At 43.3% G+C, this 14,707-nt stretch overlaps 1 protein-coding gene across 1 annotated transcript in view; it reads left to right on the forward strand.

Moving 5' to 3' along the window:
- The first annotated feature begins 3,188 nt into the window (after positions 1-3,188).
- wwc3 (WWC family member 3) overlaps positions 3,189-14,707 on the forward strand; it is a 28,799-nt gene continuing 17,280 nt past the window's right edge. The window contains exon 1 of the mRNA XM_053431182.1: positions 3,189-3,700. Coding sequence (XP_053287157.1) covers positions 3,555-3,700 — 146 coding nt within the window. The 5' untranslated portion in view covers positions 3,189-3,554. The remainder of the gene's footprint in view (positions 3,701-14,707) is intronic.

A 14,707-nucleotide genomic window follows, 5' to 3' on the forward strand; every position in this document is an offset into this window, starting at 1 on the left:
GCAGAGATGACTGGGCAGCCTCAAGATCATTGTCAAATGCTTTTTTTCTGTGATAGCAGGCCCCAAGGGATGTCATTACATGTAGACAGGATATTTATGTTTTATGAAAAAAGTCAGTTTTTGTATCCTCTATGTCCTCAGAGACTCAGAAGATTCAGTGCAAAAATAAACTAGAATGGCAAAGTGTTTACCTCTGCCAAGGCGCAGCAGTACCCTAATGAAAGCACATTTAAATTCACAAGATCCTGAATTTGTTTGGGATCTGCACCAAACTGCACACACTCTTAAACACCAGTCCCCTAGACATGACTGAATTTCAAATCAGATAATAATTCAAGATCCTTGAATTATTCTCAGAGAAATCAAGGATAATGTTGAAAAAGTCAAGATGCTAAGAAAAGTTAATAACATTCCTGGATCCACACTCTGATCCAGATCTGCACCAAAATTTAAGTGGTTCTTGATTGACCCATACCACATCCTTTTCCTTTCAACAATTTTCTTGATAATTAATTAATCGTTTTCGCGTAATCCTGCTAACTAACTAACTAACAAACAACACATATATGAGCTTTATTGACTAGTTATAAAACAAATATACATGTGTAGTACAGCAGGTTTCATTTATTTATGTACGAATGCCACACAAAGATAAGGTTCTCATAAACTGAGTTGCCTCCAGACATTAAACGAAACCTCCTGATTTGAATCTGTGTGTTATGTTGAGGACTTTGTCTTACACTAATGTTAGTGCACTCTTCAATGTGGAAATACTCCAGGCTCTTAATTGATTTATTGTCCATGAAGTAAAGTGATGCAAGGCAAATAAAAGCAGCTCCATGAATATTGAGATTGGTTCATATATGTTTATGAGCTAATAATGTGACTTTTTTCATGTTCATCAGTTTGGTGTAGCTGGGCCACAGTCAGGCCTCCTGCTGCATGTGACTGAAGGAGAATCGACAGTGCAGCTTATTGTGGCTCTCCTATGAACACAGCACAGCCTGTGGGAAATGGACGTAGGAGGCTATAGATCAAAGCTGTGATGCGAGAAACTGGTTCCCAGCCACACACATGCACACACACACACACAACACAAACACACACACAAAAAGACACACACACACACACACACAGAAACACACACAGCAACACAAACACACACACACACACACACACACATAAGACACAAACAAAAATGCACAGATAAAATCCCCAGCCTGCTAAACTCCTCCTCCTCTGGAGCAGAACACGCTCAGCTGACTGAAGAGACGTCCTGACAAAGACTCTAAGTTTGTTCGGCTGCACACATGAACACCCGCAGACTGGTGTTCTGGTGTGAGTCTGCAGCAGCGGTGCATGTGTCTGGTGCACTGGGGGCCGAATAATGCCAAATTCCACCAGTAAGAAAAAAACTGCCTTCAACTTCAGAAAAGCATCTCCACAGTGACACAGACAGGAGGATCAAAATTCCAGCTCAGTGGAACTTGATTTTCAAGTCACAATGAATTGTAAGTGCACCAAAGGCTTCAAGTGAGGAAATACAGTAAACAAAGTCAGTGTTGTTGCAGTGCCTACAGGTCACAGATAGAGGGAGACAAAGATCCTGCCTCACACATACATGGTGCATGCATTACAATTATCAATGCGTGTATTTCCTCCTCTTTTTCTGGCAAGATGTCCAATACTTGAGTATCATGCTTTAACGCAACGGATGTTTTGATGTTTAAAAATCAAAACATGGGGACTTTAAAACTTTCTCAGCATGTCCAACTTCAACTTTGTTACGAGTAGGGATGGGCAATTAAAATTAAAATGTATCATAACTGACATTTATACCCTCCCACCGAAGTCTTCTGGAAGCTGGTGAAAGGAGAACTCAAGAAGCAGCTGACGTCTTATGCAGAAGAGTTTAATGTAGAGTTGATTCATCAAGGAGACCAGAAGGTGGAACAATAAACAAACGCTAACAGAGCAACAAGAGCAATTGTCACCCCCATGTCTGAAGATGTCCCCCACAGCATTCCCATATATCTTCTTCTACTTGCGTCACCCATTCTAACAGCACACCCACGAAAGCCTAGAATTGCTGTCACTCTGTATGTTACATGTAGGTGTTTGCATACTACTGGATGGTTAAGCCTAAAGTATGCATTCCTAAATCACATTGTGTCCTTACGTCTTGCCACTGGTGAAATACGCAAAAAAGTTGAAGATGGTGCCTCTCTGTCTGGAGCATCTGAGTTAGATATGAAAGTCCCTAAGTGTAGACACTACAATGTACTGTTGGTTGGCCCTTTATCTATAACCTGACCTTTGGTACTGCTTAGAGAGAGAAGGGAGTGTGTGTGGATTAAGACAGGCACTGTTCTCCTGTACAGATATAATGTAATATACAATATACAAAATATAAAGTGGCATATACAGTAATGTGTGAGGATGGTCACAATTTCTTTTACTTAATCTTAATTCGGTTAATACTTTCCCCAATGTGTGCATTCATGAGCTGCCTGGTTTCCGCTACATTAATTTGGCAGAGGCAGCCCAGGTACCTTGTACCGTGCTGTATATACCCTGGTATGTCCTCCCCCCCCTCACTCTCTACTTTAAACCAGAACCTCTTATTTTCGGTTCTGCCTTCGCTACTCACGAAGGAGGCGGTCTTCGCGGGCTGTGTAGCCCCCTCCTCCGAAAGACGCAGCCCCTGCATTCAGTTCACCTTAATGAACCAGGAATTGTGCAAGAAAGTTAGTCATATCATTGGCCCTTCTGTGGCCTCTTTACAGCCCCTTGATTTAGACAAATCTTAGGACCGCCACTGCCACACAGTGAACTCTTTGAAAACAACCTGGCTGTGGTGCAAACCCGGTTGAGTCTGTGGTGGACACCAGGTGTCGCTGCTGTGCCGCTGATGTAACCCTGCACTCATGATTAAACCACTGTATCAGCTTTAATGAGCTAACTTAAAGTTTTTGGTTTAAACTGCTGAATCTGTTTCAGTCTCAAACACAGCTCATCTGATGTATAATGTGTGGTTGGTTAAATCACGTGGATCCACAGGTTGAGGTTCAATAAGTGAGCCACAGCATTAAACCCGCAGCGTGTGACATGTGTCAGATTTAAACATGGCAGTGACGGTGTATTAAACACGGTATTAAAGCGTAATGAAGCGGTGGCGCTGTGACTCGTCGCCATTGGACGGAGCTGCTGTGTCGTACGTCCGACCACTTATGCAAATCCGCTCTTCCCGAATATGGACACGGAGGAATGAAGTATGGAGGAGGAGGCGAACATGGAGGACCGAGGACCGTGAGAGCGCCGCGGTGCCGTGAGACTGTTTTTTCGGGGGGTTTGTCGGGAGAAAAGTGGATGTACCTCCGGCGGAACTTTTCAGCGCGCGAGCTCGGCGGAAAGTTTGTTTTTTGTTGAGCGGACAAGTGCGTCGAGGCGGAGTCGGTTGTAATGCGGTGAAGAGAGGAGCGACTCGTTCTCTTTTCCTCGGGGGGACTACACAGCAGGGCAGGGGGCTTGTGCCCTCTCACCATCCCGACGCGATGCCGTGGGTCAGCGGCGGGACGCGGAGAGAGAGCTCGGAGCTGCCGCTGCCCGCGGGCTGGGAGGAAGCCCGGGATTACGATGGCAGAGTGTTTTTCATCGACCACAACACCCGGCAAACTTCGTGGATTGACCCCAGAGATAGGTACGTGAGGCCCGGGAGTAGTGGGATCACACACACACACACACATACACACCGAGTGAGGTTAATACAACAAGACCCCCCCTCAATAAAACCCCACAAGGCTGGAGGAGGAGATGTCAGGGCGGCTGCAGGGAGGGAGGGGGCCGGCTACAAGTGAAGGAACCAGTTTAGTTGTGTTAAGTTTCCAGGGCTGTTGTGGATCGCGGAGCCACCGCCGATGAATCAGCTGAGATCTGGCAGCAGATCATCGAGGCCTCCCCACCTCCTCAACAAGTTCCCCATGCAAACACGGGACGTGACGCCCACGATCACCCACCGAGCAGCTGCTCCAGCCACCGCTGTCCCGACATTGTCTCCTCTTTAACCCTGAAATATCACGGTTTTCCTCCCGTGTAGCAATGACACGGGGTTAGACAGCAGCCCTCGGTCTTTCCGGTTTGTTGTGTGTCAGAGGATGGGTTTGATCAGCTCACTGTGCTTACACTGCTCACCTGGGTTTCCTCATGCCTCTCTCCTCCACGAGAGAGGAAACCTCAATGTCTGCAGACCTCAGTGATCCACACTCATCACGGAGCTCCGCAGATTTATGACTTCCAGTGACCTGAAACATTCCTGGTTCACACACACCTAACACAGAGACCTATTGTTACCCAGCTCCCCTTTCCTTCTCACACACACACACACACACACACACACACACACACCCTGGAGCCCTAACACATCTGTGAAGTCTCTGCTCCATTCTGCCACAAAACTCCTCTCAAAATGACCCTCAGTGTGTGTGAGGCTCTTGCTGCATTTGAGAATGGAGAGTGTAGCACAGGCAAGAAACTCCAACTCCCAGAAATCTTTAGTGAAAAATGCGAGGAATGCTCGCTGGGCCACTGGGAAAAGCTGCAAGGATGTGCTTTTTGTGGGGGACTGGGATATCAGCAGCCCAGAAACCAGCTCAATCAGGCATTCCCAGCAAACTCTGTGAGATTACTGGGAATTATTTGAACTCGGCTGCATTAAGAGGGGGGAAAGGCAGAAATCCACAAAAACAACACTCCCAAGTATGGAGCGGGGACACCAGTGCAGCCTGAGTTTCCATCTCCCCGAGTAAACCAGTCTGCTGGTTGCTGCACACAGCACATTTTAAAGCAGCTTTCTTGCAGTCGGCTCCAACAGTAGGAATGTAGTAGCTGCATGTAATCTAGATAAGAGAAACCTGATTTCCTTCAAGGCCCCCTCCTCCCAGCAAGTTGATTAACCATTGTTGGGTGAAGCTGATAGCAGGCTTCAGCGTTTGAAGGGGGAACTGTGGGGTTTATGTTTGCACGACAAAAGAACAATCTCAGCATTTATTCTGGTGCTGCTCAGTGATTTATAGGTAAATCTGGGTCAGAGGAATGTCTGTCACCACCTGATACTGTCTTTCCTATAGATCACGTTACTGCACGGCAGTAAAAGAAGGCTTTCTGCTAACATCCAACAGATACAAAAAGGTGTCGGTTATTCAGTCCGCCTCGCTGCACTAATGTACAGTAGCTCCTTCCGTCCACTGCAATGAAATGGCCTGTTCGGATGACCCTTGGGGATGGCAGGAGGCGAGCGATAAATGCATTAATGATCTTAATGGTGTCATACTTGTCCTCGTCAAGGCACATTGTGATAGCTGCTCTGTTTAAGTACAACACAAATCGAAGGCTTACAGGTGAAGGTTGGTTGTCTGGTATCGACCATATGTTATTATAGGCCTGAATTATCATGAGTAACTGGCTTTCACCTGGAATGACGTGCTCCTCCACAGAGACTTGAGAGAAGACACAGAGTCATTGGGATTAGATTCCTCAGATGTGTTTGCATGGCATCAGAAAAAAGTATATAGTCAAGGAACTGTGGCCAGTGATATTTAAATACCAGTGAGGACTGAGGTGATCTACTTACAATACCACCATATTCTGTCCTGCCACAGTTTTGTCATGAATCCAAATAAGTTTGTTACACTTTTGTGATGTCTAATTTGGTGTTTTGCTCCGTTACGGCATTGTATGTGTGTGTCTCGCTCATGTACTCGTGCCATCATCCATAAAGTTGTCACTGTCCATGCAGACAGTCAGACATCATAGTTACAGCTGCAGTTGTGTGTTACCCATAAGTAGCATGCAATGCAGTTCTCTCTCTCTCACGCTCTAGTTCGTGTACCTGTCACTCACTGTTATTATTACCATCAGCCTCCGAAAATTCCATATAGGTCGAGCTGTAGAAAATATTTTGAAAATGCTGATTGGCATTCCCCCGAAACCCAAGATCACATTTAAAAATATCTTGTAATGTCAGACCAACACTTTACTGTTATGCCACAAATATTCACATTTTGTGGTATTATTGCAAAAAACAGGGCATCAACAATTACAAATATTAATTTTAAGCAGTTAAAACCTGTTGATCAGTTGAAAAATGTTGCCCTGTCTGTGCCCAGTGTTTGTTGGACCATGGTATTTTGTGTTGGAGTCTATGACTTAACCAGTGTAAAACTAGCCTTATTTGGCAGGGATCAAACTGTCATATTTTGGCCATAATGTGGTCTGTGTATGATGAGGAACAGCTGCATCACATGGTCCCCTTCAACTCCTGATTTGAGAAACCTCAGGTACTACCATTCTGTGACCTGACGTGTCCGCACACCCTACAGCGAGCTCTGTCCCAGAGAGTCAACTTGGCGCGTAATTATTGCCTGATCTCTAAAACACAAGAGGCATTGAGCTGAAACAAAATTGTCAGTGATGAACATGAAATGGTGTAACGGCGCTCCATATCGGCCAGAGTTCAAGTTCACTGCTGCTGGTTCATTGGCGTCTGCAGGCAGTAGAGGGGCTGGATGGAGCTGTTTTGGTTAGATGACAGCGTGTAGTGAGAAATTAGATGGGTGTGTGAAATGCTGTGGAGCATCCATCGGTCAACACATGGCTGGCACCAATGCAAAAGAGCAGAATCCTGTGTTTATCTTTAATCTGACGTGCCATAACTTCGAGACAAAAATGTAGGGTAGAATAAAGCTCTTAAAACATTTCTCTTTGTAAACCGTCTCCATCCAACCATCCTCGTTTTTCAGTCACCCTCGTTGATGAACATGTCTTTGAGGACGGTGGATGCCATGACCAGCTCGGGGCGGCCCCGCCAGCTCCTGCAGATAAGCCGAGCTGCTCTGTGGGGCTTTTTTGTTACAGTGGAATGAGCGTTATGTCAGGCATGCCTACGCTAATGCCCCAGGGGGCTCTGCTCGCTCGCGGCCCCAGACAAAGCAGCAGAAGGGAGGCAGTTCCCACGTGTCTGCCTCCTCCTCTCCATCCTGGGCCCTGTAGGCCTCCTTTATTAGCTCTGTTATGCAACAGTCATGGCCGGCCTGCCGCTCAGCAAAGGGAGGCCTTTATACTTGGTCACAAAGCACACCAAATTCAATTATTCTGGAAAGGGTGAGCTGTGTTTCCAGCACCGAAAGGTTATTCACATGCGCTGAACCCCGCTGTTATTTTGCTTCCCCCAGTGTTTTCATTATGATGGCTCTTTTTTGTCTTTTGGTGGGGGGAGGTTGCGAACATGCCATTGCTTGATCCGGTGTCATTTTGCCGTATGTGTTTTCTGTGTTCTTTTTCACGAGCAGACAATGTGCTTGTCTTCAGCTTTCACCTAGCTCCCTTTAATGACAGTTCAAACCACTTTCCTGCAGCAGTTAGTGTTACAGGCGTGACTCCCTCTCGTGTCCAGTTCATCCAGCTGATAACCTGTGTTTCTGGATGATTCATACCAATTAAAAGACTTTCTCAAAGCTCTGATGCTGCTTTGCATCGGTTCTGTGAGTTGATGGAGCTGAAGCATCTGTAGGCGGCAGTCAGCCGATGTCATTTGTTTGTGTTTTATGTGTATATTGTGAAGAATGCTACCTAAACAGGACATGCCTAACTCAGCGGAGCAACCTCGAGCTTTAGGCCACCATTGTTTTGTTTTGAGTTTTTTCCAACTATTGTTGACAAGACGGGTGCATCCGGTAAGCAGTGTACATTTCTGTACGTTCCTTCTTCTTGGTATAAATACACTCTAATTCAGCAGCGTTTCATATTTTCTTGTAGTTTAGTCACCTCATATTTTTAAGTGACTTCCCTTTCAACTTATTCAGCATTTATTTAACAATATACAGCATAAACAGTCACATGTATAAAAATTACAAAAATTATGACTGATTTGTGGACAATTTAAGTGTTTATCAATGTATAGCATTTGTCAACAACTAGAATGGCACTCAGTAGTGTGCAGACTGCCACCAAGGCCCAACAGTCCCTTTGTGAAATCACATTTTGATCCAGATGTTTATTTGTATCTCCACTAATTTGTACTTAAATATCATAAATATCAGTCCCCTAGATAAGGTTGATATGTTTCATCAAGGTGCATGAACTACTCTCTGAGAAATCAATGTGAATATTGAAGAACACAAAAACTGAATAAAATAATTCCTGGATGGGCTTCCTGATCCGGATCTGCAGTAAAACTGAATGAGTTCTTTTCTGACCTATACCACATCCTTTCCCCACGTTTTGTGGTAATTCCTCCTGTAGCTGTTGCGTAATTCTGCTATCTTACTATCTAACAGAAAAACAAACATCGATGAAAACAGTACCTCCTTGGTGGAGGTAATTAGTTTAATAGTTGAAACATTTTCTGTTAAAATACCCTGCACCTGCGTTAAGTCTCAGTAATTGACTGTTTATACACCAGCATTGGGTTATAGATACTTAAAGACTCAGTGTGTACAATTTTTTTACATCTAGCGGTGAACTTGCATTTTGTCGCTGAATACCTCTCACCTCACCTCGCCTACCAAACATTAAGGAGAACATGTTGCAGCCTTCATTTGTCCTAAAAACTCAAAAGGTGTTTAGTTTGTCCAGTCTGGGCTACTGTAAAAAACATGTCGGCCTCCGGAGAGAGAAGCCACTCCCGATGTAAATATAAACATTTTAAATATAAAGGGCCCATTCTAGGTCAAAGAAAACAAAAATATGTACAATTTGATGTTAAACACCAGTAATGAACATATTAAGTGCTAGGCTACTTCCTTTGGCTAGGCACTCGAACAGCAGTTTCCCCCTGAAAGGAGAATTTTTAAATAGGCTAGTTTTAGAGCTTTGCATTAAGCAACGTTCTTATAATTCGTATAAAAAATGATTATGGTCAAGATGCTGCACTGGCTTTCATGGTGGGTATATGTGCCATAAGTGTTTCTCAAAATGGCTCTTTTACATTTATAGAAGTTTTACTCCGCCAACAAGGTTATGTTTTCATCTGCATCTGTTTGTTAGACAGATTAAACTGACACTAGCTGACAGTTAACCATGACACTGGGTGGGAGGATGTGGTATGGGTCAGGGGAAATTTGGTTTGGATCCCGAGGCAGATCAAGGATTTTTCAAGATGTTCATTAATTTCTCCGACAATTATTAGTGAATCTTGATGAAAAACATCAGATATGTTAAGGGCGCTGTGATCTCTGAGTGGGTGTTCTTTGCTTTATTGAATTCAAAGGGACTGTTTAGCGTTGATGGAGGTATGCGCTCTTTTCAGTGGCATTTGATTCTAGTCAAACATGTGGTGCTCTTTTATTTTAGTAATAATTTGAAATTACTCATGCATGACTTTTCTTTCAGCCCATTTCCCCCTGCTGCCATGACAGTTTTACTTTTGGACCCAGCCCTGCACTGCTCCTGATAAGACGGGCCCTTCCCATGTGTCCAGACGCTGTCTAAATGTGAACCGAGACAGGGATGGTGGTCTACTAATAGAGACCTATTTCTATAAGATTCAGCACATAATGGGAGAAGCGGGTGTCTGACCGTCTGTCAGTCCGTCAGCTGCTTCAGGCCTCGCTCTGAAACGCAGCACCAGGCCCTCAGAGAGGCTGGACATAAATGACATTCCTCCCAAAGTTGTTTTCACATTTCTTTTTTAACGCAGAAAGGAATTTTTAGGCCAACAACAGTGGCCTGTTTTTTTCTCAGCGTCTTTGTGTGTGTGTATGTGTGTGTGTGTGTGTGTGGGTGTGTGGGTGTGTGTGTGTGTGTGCGTGTGTTGTCCGCTCCTCAGAGGAGCTAACATTATGGGAAGGAAAACAGGTGACGTTTGTGCTGCATATTGGAGTTAAAAGGGGAACATGCATATTTTTCTGTTCTTGCCTCGTGCCTGTCTACAACACTGTTGTCGGCGTCATCACATTTGTTGTTTTTTCGGTCTCATGTGCAATGCTTGTCATCCAGGGGTCAAGCCTCAATTCTTATTTGTAGACCTCAGCAGCTGGTTTACTGGAGCGATAAAAGACTCTCAGTGGTTGAATGAGTTTGTTGATTCCTTTTGAGGCGCCCCGACCTCGCAGTCTTCCGACTTGGTTGACTCTATCTGGTGGTTTATCACTCCAGTGTTTGGTTTATTTATACAGTGAACCATCACACTGTTAAACACCAGTGTCAAAAAAGTCATCCCATGTGAACTCCTTCGCCGGGAATCTTGCTTTGGGGCTGTGTTGACTACTCGTCTAAATTAACACATTTGGTGGTGTAATTGACAACAATCTTAATTTGATTTGAACTGACTGAACTGTATGAAGGCAGCAGCAGCAGCAGGCGCGTCTTAGAATTGTTTTTGGAGCTTCAAAACATGTGGCGGTCACTTCTTAGTGAGCTCATTGTGGGCAAGCTGAAGAATAGTAACCCATATCCAGAGTATTAAATATCATCTTCTGTAATTGAATGTAACAATGAATATTGTTTCGACAAAATATGTTTGTTGGCACATCCTAATTGTTGTGGTTGAGAAACAAAGGCCGAGGGGTCTGCTTTGGATGACCAGACCAGACGTGGTCCAAGACTCCAGTTTCACATGCCTTTCCAATGCAGCCGCCCGTCGCCAGGCGAAGGGGCGGGGGGGGTCGGCTACAGATAGAAATATCTTCTGGGACAATTAAGGATGGCACAGATTATTCTAGAATTAGCGAATGTCTTTGACAACTAAATATATTTTTGCTGGGAAGTTGCGAGACACAAAAAGGCCCAGCAGCATTTCAGTCCTCCACAGCTGAACATACTTGTCATTCTGTTGGTCTATTTAAGATATCTGTCTCATTTTCTGTTTCCTTTCATACTGGAAGAGGATACTGGAGACTCTGTGTAAAACTGTACATCAAAACTTCAGCTCTTAAACCAAATTCATTTACTATTGGCAGAGAGGCTCAATCAATTAACAGATCATATTAAGACCATGTATTTATCACAAATTTAAATATATTGTACTTTGCATTACAGCATATTAATTAAAGTATTCTAGAAGTGTCATTAATTCTGAGAGCATCTGGTCATAAACCAGATGACCAGATGGTTTATGACAAACAACTGGGCTGTTTGAACGAATTGCGCTATCAATAATCAAGGGATAACCAACGTTTTTAGGGGAATGACGAATGTCTGTCCAGCAGTTCTTGAGATATTTCAGTCTGGACCAAAGTGGTGGACCAACTGAGCCACAGACTGACGTCTCATCCAGAGGACCATGCTGCCAGCCGAGCTGAAAACTCTGTAACAGTCACTGCCAGCACCTGCTGCAGACTTACAGTAATTCTATAGGTGCTCCATCATAATCCTACAGCAATAGGGTTATCATAGAAATTTGTTGTATGCCTTACATAGGAGAGCTGAGATGTTGGTTTGGAGCGGCAAACTAAAATATGAATTTAATGTAAACTAATGTGTTAAAAAAACGTGTTATTGGATGGATACATAGATTTGCTATTTATTATTTTTCTCTCCGAGCCGCTCTCAGGGAAAACACTGGTTGATGGAAATGATCATAAACATGAGTTATGCTTTCTGCAGAGTGCAGATTTCATTCAGTTCAAAGGGTTCCATCAAAAACACTTGTAAACCAAGTGTGACTCCTTGTAGTTTTACGATAATTTGGCGGCGTCCTCCCCGCTCTCTAAATGTGTGTCAGATCCCTCCTCTCCTGCTCTGTGCTGCTGTATATCCTCCTCTCTGCGAGTCTGCTGGGCTGTGCAGCGGTCAGAGTCTCCCAAGACATGACTCGGAACAACAGAGGCTGCTGTCACAAGACTGCATAACAAACCAAACATTCACATGTTGGGATTCAGATCTGCAAGAGGACATGTTTTTCCCTGTGTCTCTCTCTCTCTCTGTCCCTGGAGAGGTCGAAGAGCAGTTCAGGACTAAACTCCCATTGACGTCACTTCCAGAGTTTTCTCTGTGGCCTCCCCTCTGGGTTTTTCCAACCATGTTAGCTCAATCAAATATATATCAGAACTCCTGTAAACAGCTATAATTACTCACCTTTAGTCCTTATTTACATAAAAACCAACAACAAAGGTGTAGCTGCCTGCTCTAAGTGTTTTTTAAGTGTTTACAAATGCATGTAGTGTTGGGACGTATGTTTACTTTAAACAAACACTTGAAGCCAGAGAAGAAGGGGAGTGTGCTGGTGTTTGCCTTGGCCTTGTGCTTGGCTGCACATGGCTCATGTGAGAATCCTTTTTACACACTGTCACCAAGCCGCTGACCGTCTGCAGACGTGTGCGCTCAATCTGTGCTTGTATAAAAAAATAATCATTGGGGGAATATGAGGGTCGTTGTCGGGGTCATTATCAGTGCTTTACTAGAAAGAAGGGCTGTGTGACGTAGAGATGTAGAGCTAGAGAGAAATGGTGAGACAAAAAGTGGTTCCCCAAGACGACTCTAATGGATCCTAAAATAAACCAAAAGACCATATTATTAATCAATTTGTTGCAAAAGCTAGAATAGCTGCCATCGTGAAACTACATTTACATTCACTAGATCCAGATTTGTAATATGATCTGCACCAAATTGCTCATATAAGATCCATGAGTTATTCCCCGTCAACTTGATCAAAATTAAAAACAAAGGAAATGGATCTGCTCCTTTATCTGGATTCACCCCAAAATTCGATGGTTTCTTGTGGGTCCATGTCCCATCCTCTGTGGAAATCCATTCAGTAGTTTTTTGCTAAGTCCTGCTGACACACAAACAAACACACCCAAAAAAACAACCAATGGATAGGGGGCAAAGCATAACCTCCTTGGTTGAGGTACCAATTATTTTTGCAGTTCAGAAATCTTTTTTACTTACCATAACTACAAGGCAAATTTATGTCGTTCAAATGAAACCACCCATTCATATAACCTCTATGAATGTGTCCTGTCATTGGGGAATATATCCTCTACAGTATTTGATCTAATTCAATGAGAGAATGTAATAAAACTTACCTAATCATTCATTGATTTACCATAATATCTCAGTCTTTGCATTCTCTCACAATACCTCCATCCGTGTCAAACATACGTCAAGAGTTCTTACATGAGGATAGGCATTATATCCTGAAAAATTTAAAATAGTTTTGGGCCCCCTAATTTCTCACCTGGTTGAGTTTTTGTGTTCTCTTGCTAACTAACCAACAGACTTAAATGAAACAAACAACCATCGGTGACAACGTGATCTCCTTGGTGGATGTAAATAGTCTTAGTTTAAGGTCCAGCCTTACGTGCTAAGCTGCAGGTCAGTGTTTTAGCCTTTGGAATTTTCCAAAAATGTGTGAAATGCAAAGGGAGTTTATTGAATTTGAGGCATTGTTGAAGGCCTTTTTTACGAGCCTATGTGATTCATCATCAGCCAAGACTCTGCTCAGTACATCCTAATAGCATGGAAAGTGCTTAGAGAGGCTTTTCCGAGCATTTCGAGAGAAGAGGAACATGTTCTGTGTTTCTAGTGTTAGTGGCATTTGGCGTTGACATGGAGTGAAGTTTATCCTGAGCGGCTCCGGAGAGGAGAGCTGCTGCCGCTGCGTCTGTCTCCTGAGGAATGTGCAGCAGAATACCTCAGCTACTCTCTTGGGGCCATCCCCTCATTGTATGCAATAGCTCACCAGGATCAGGCCTCGTGCACTGTCTGCATTGTGAGCATACTGTTGAGGACAGGGTCACTGCCCCTGCACCCTCCACCCTTTTTTTTCTGCGTTGATTGATGGTAATCAGACAGTGCGGCCAGTGGACACACTGGTTCACAGCTCACTGATATGTGGAGATTAGTAGAGTTAGTTATGTGTCAGCCTGATGTCATAAGCGCTGCCCTGTCATAGTCAATGTTATAGCCTGACATAGTGTGTGCTGATGAGTCCTGCATCCACACAAACGGTTTATTAATCATTACATGTTACAAGTTCAGCCGGCAAATTCAAGCTTTGGCACAGCAAGTAACATTTTCAAGAATTTCTTTTTAATTTTGTTTTCTCTTTTTCTTTATCTACTCATTGTTTTATTTGCAAATTTTTTGTTGCAGTAAGTTTATTTTCGTGCGACCAGTATATTTGTAATGATAACTGACAATTAATTGGGGTATTAAAAGCACAAGAAATTGTATGTCACACATGTTGAAGTAGGCCATAAGTGTTTTAGTCCATTTCAGAAATTTGGTAAACATAAGTTATCTTTGTTCATTCAAAGTTTTAGGCCTAGTTCCTTGTGTGAGTCTGTGTTGTGAGACAAAAGCAAGTCCAGAAGAAATAATTTTTAGAACAATGTTTGCATTTTGCTTCTTTCTCCTTGATTAGCATAGAAAACATCTATTATAAAATGACAAATGAGGCACAGCAGAGTGCTAACAAGGAAAATGACATAATGTGGGAAATGGGAAACCACAGCTCTGTAAAATAATATGAATTTAGTAGATTCCAACTGTCTTCCTGTAAATCCACTGATGCTGTAAAGTTTAATTATCACTACTACATCATAGTTTTTATGGGTGCTATTATCTTTGATTAATATTGATGAAGATAATGATGATGGTTCCACTACGATGAAAAAGAAAGGGCGAGTTTTGAGTCCCTATCAGGGAAAGCATTACGTTGCACATACTTTTTTATTTGCGAGGCTGATATTAAAGTGGAGATGTTCAT

Source organism: Pleuronectes platessa, chromosome 9 (genome assembly GCF_947347685.1).
Source record: "Pleuronectes platessa chromosome 9, fPlePla1.1, whole genome shotgun sequence".
Classification (NCBI taxonomy): domain Eukaryota; kingdom Metazoa; phylum Chordata; class Actinopteri; order Pleuronectiformes; family Pleuronectidae; genus Pleuronectes; species Pleuronectes platessa.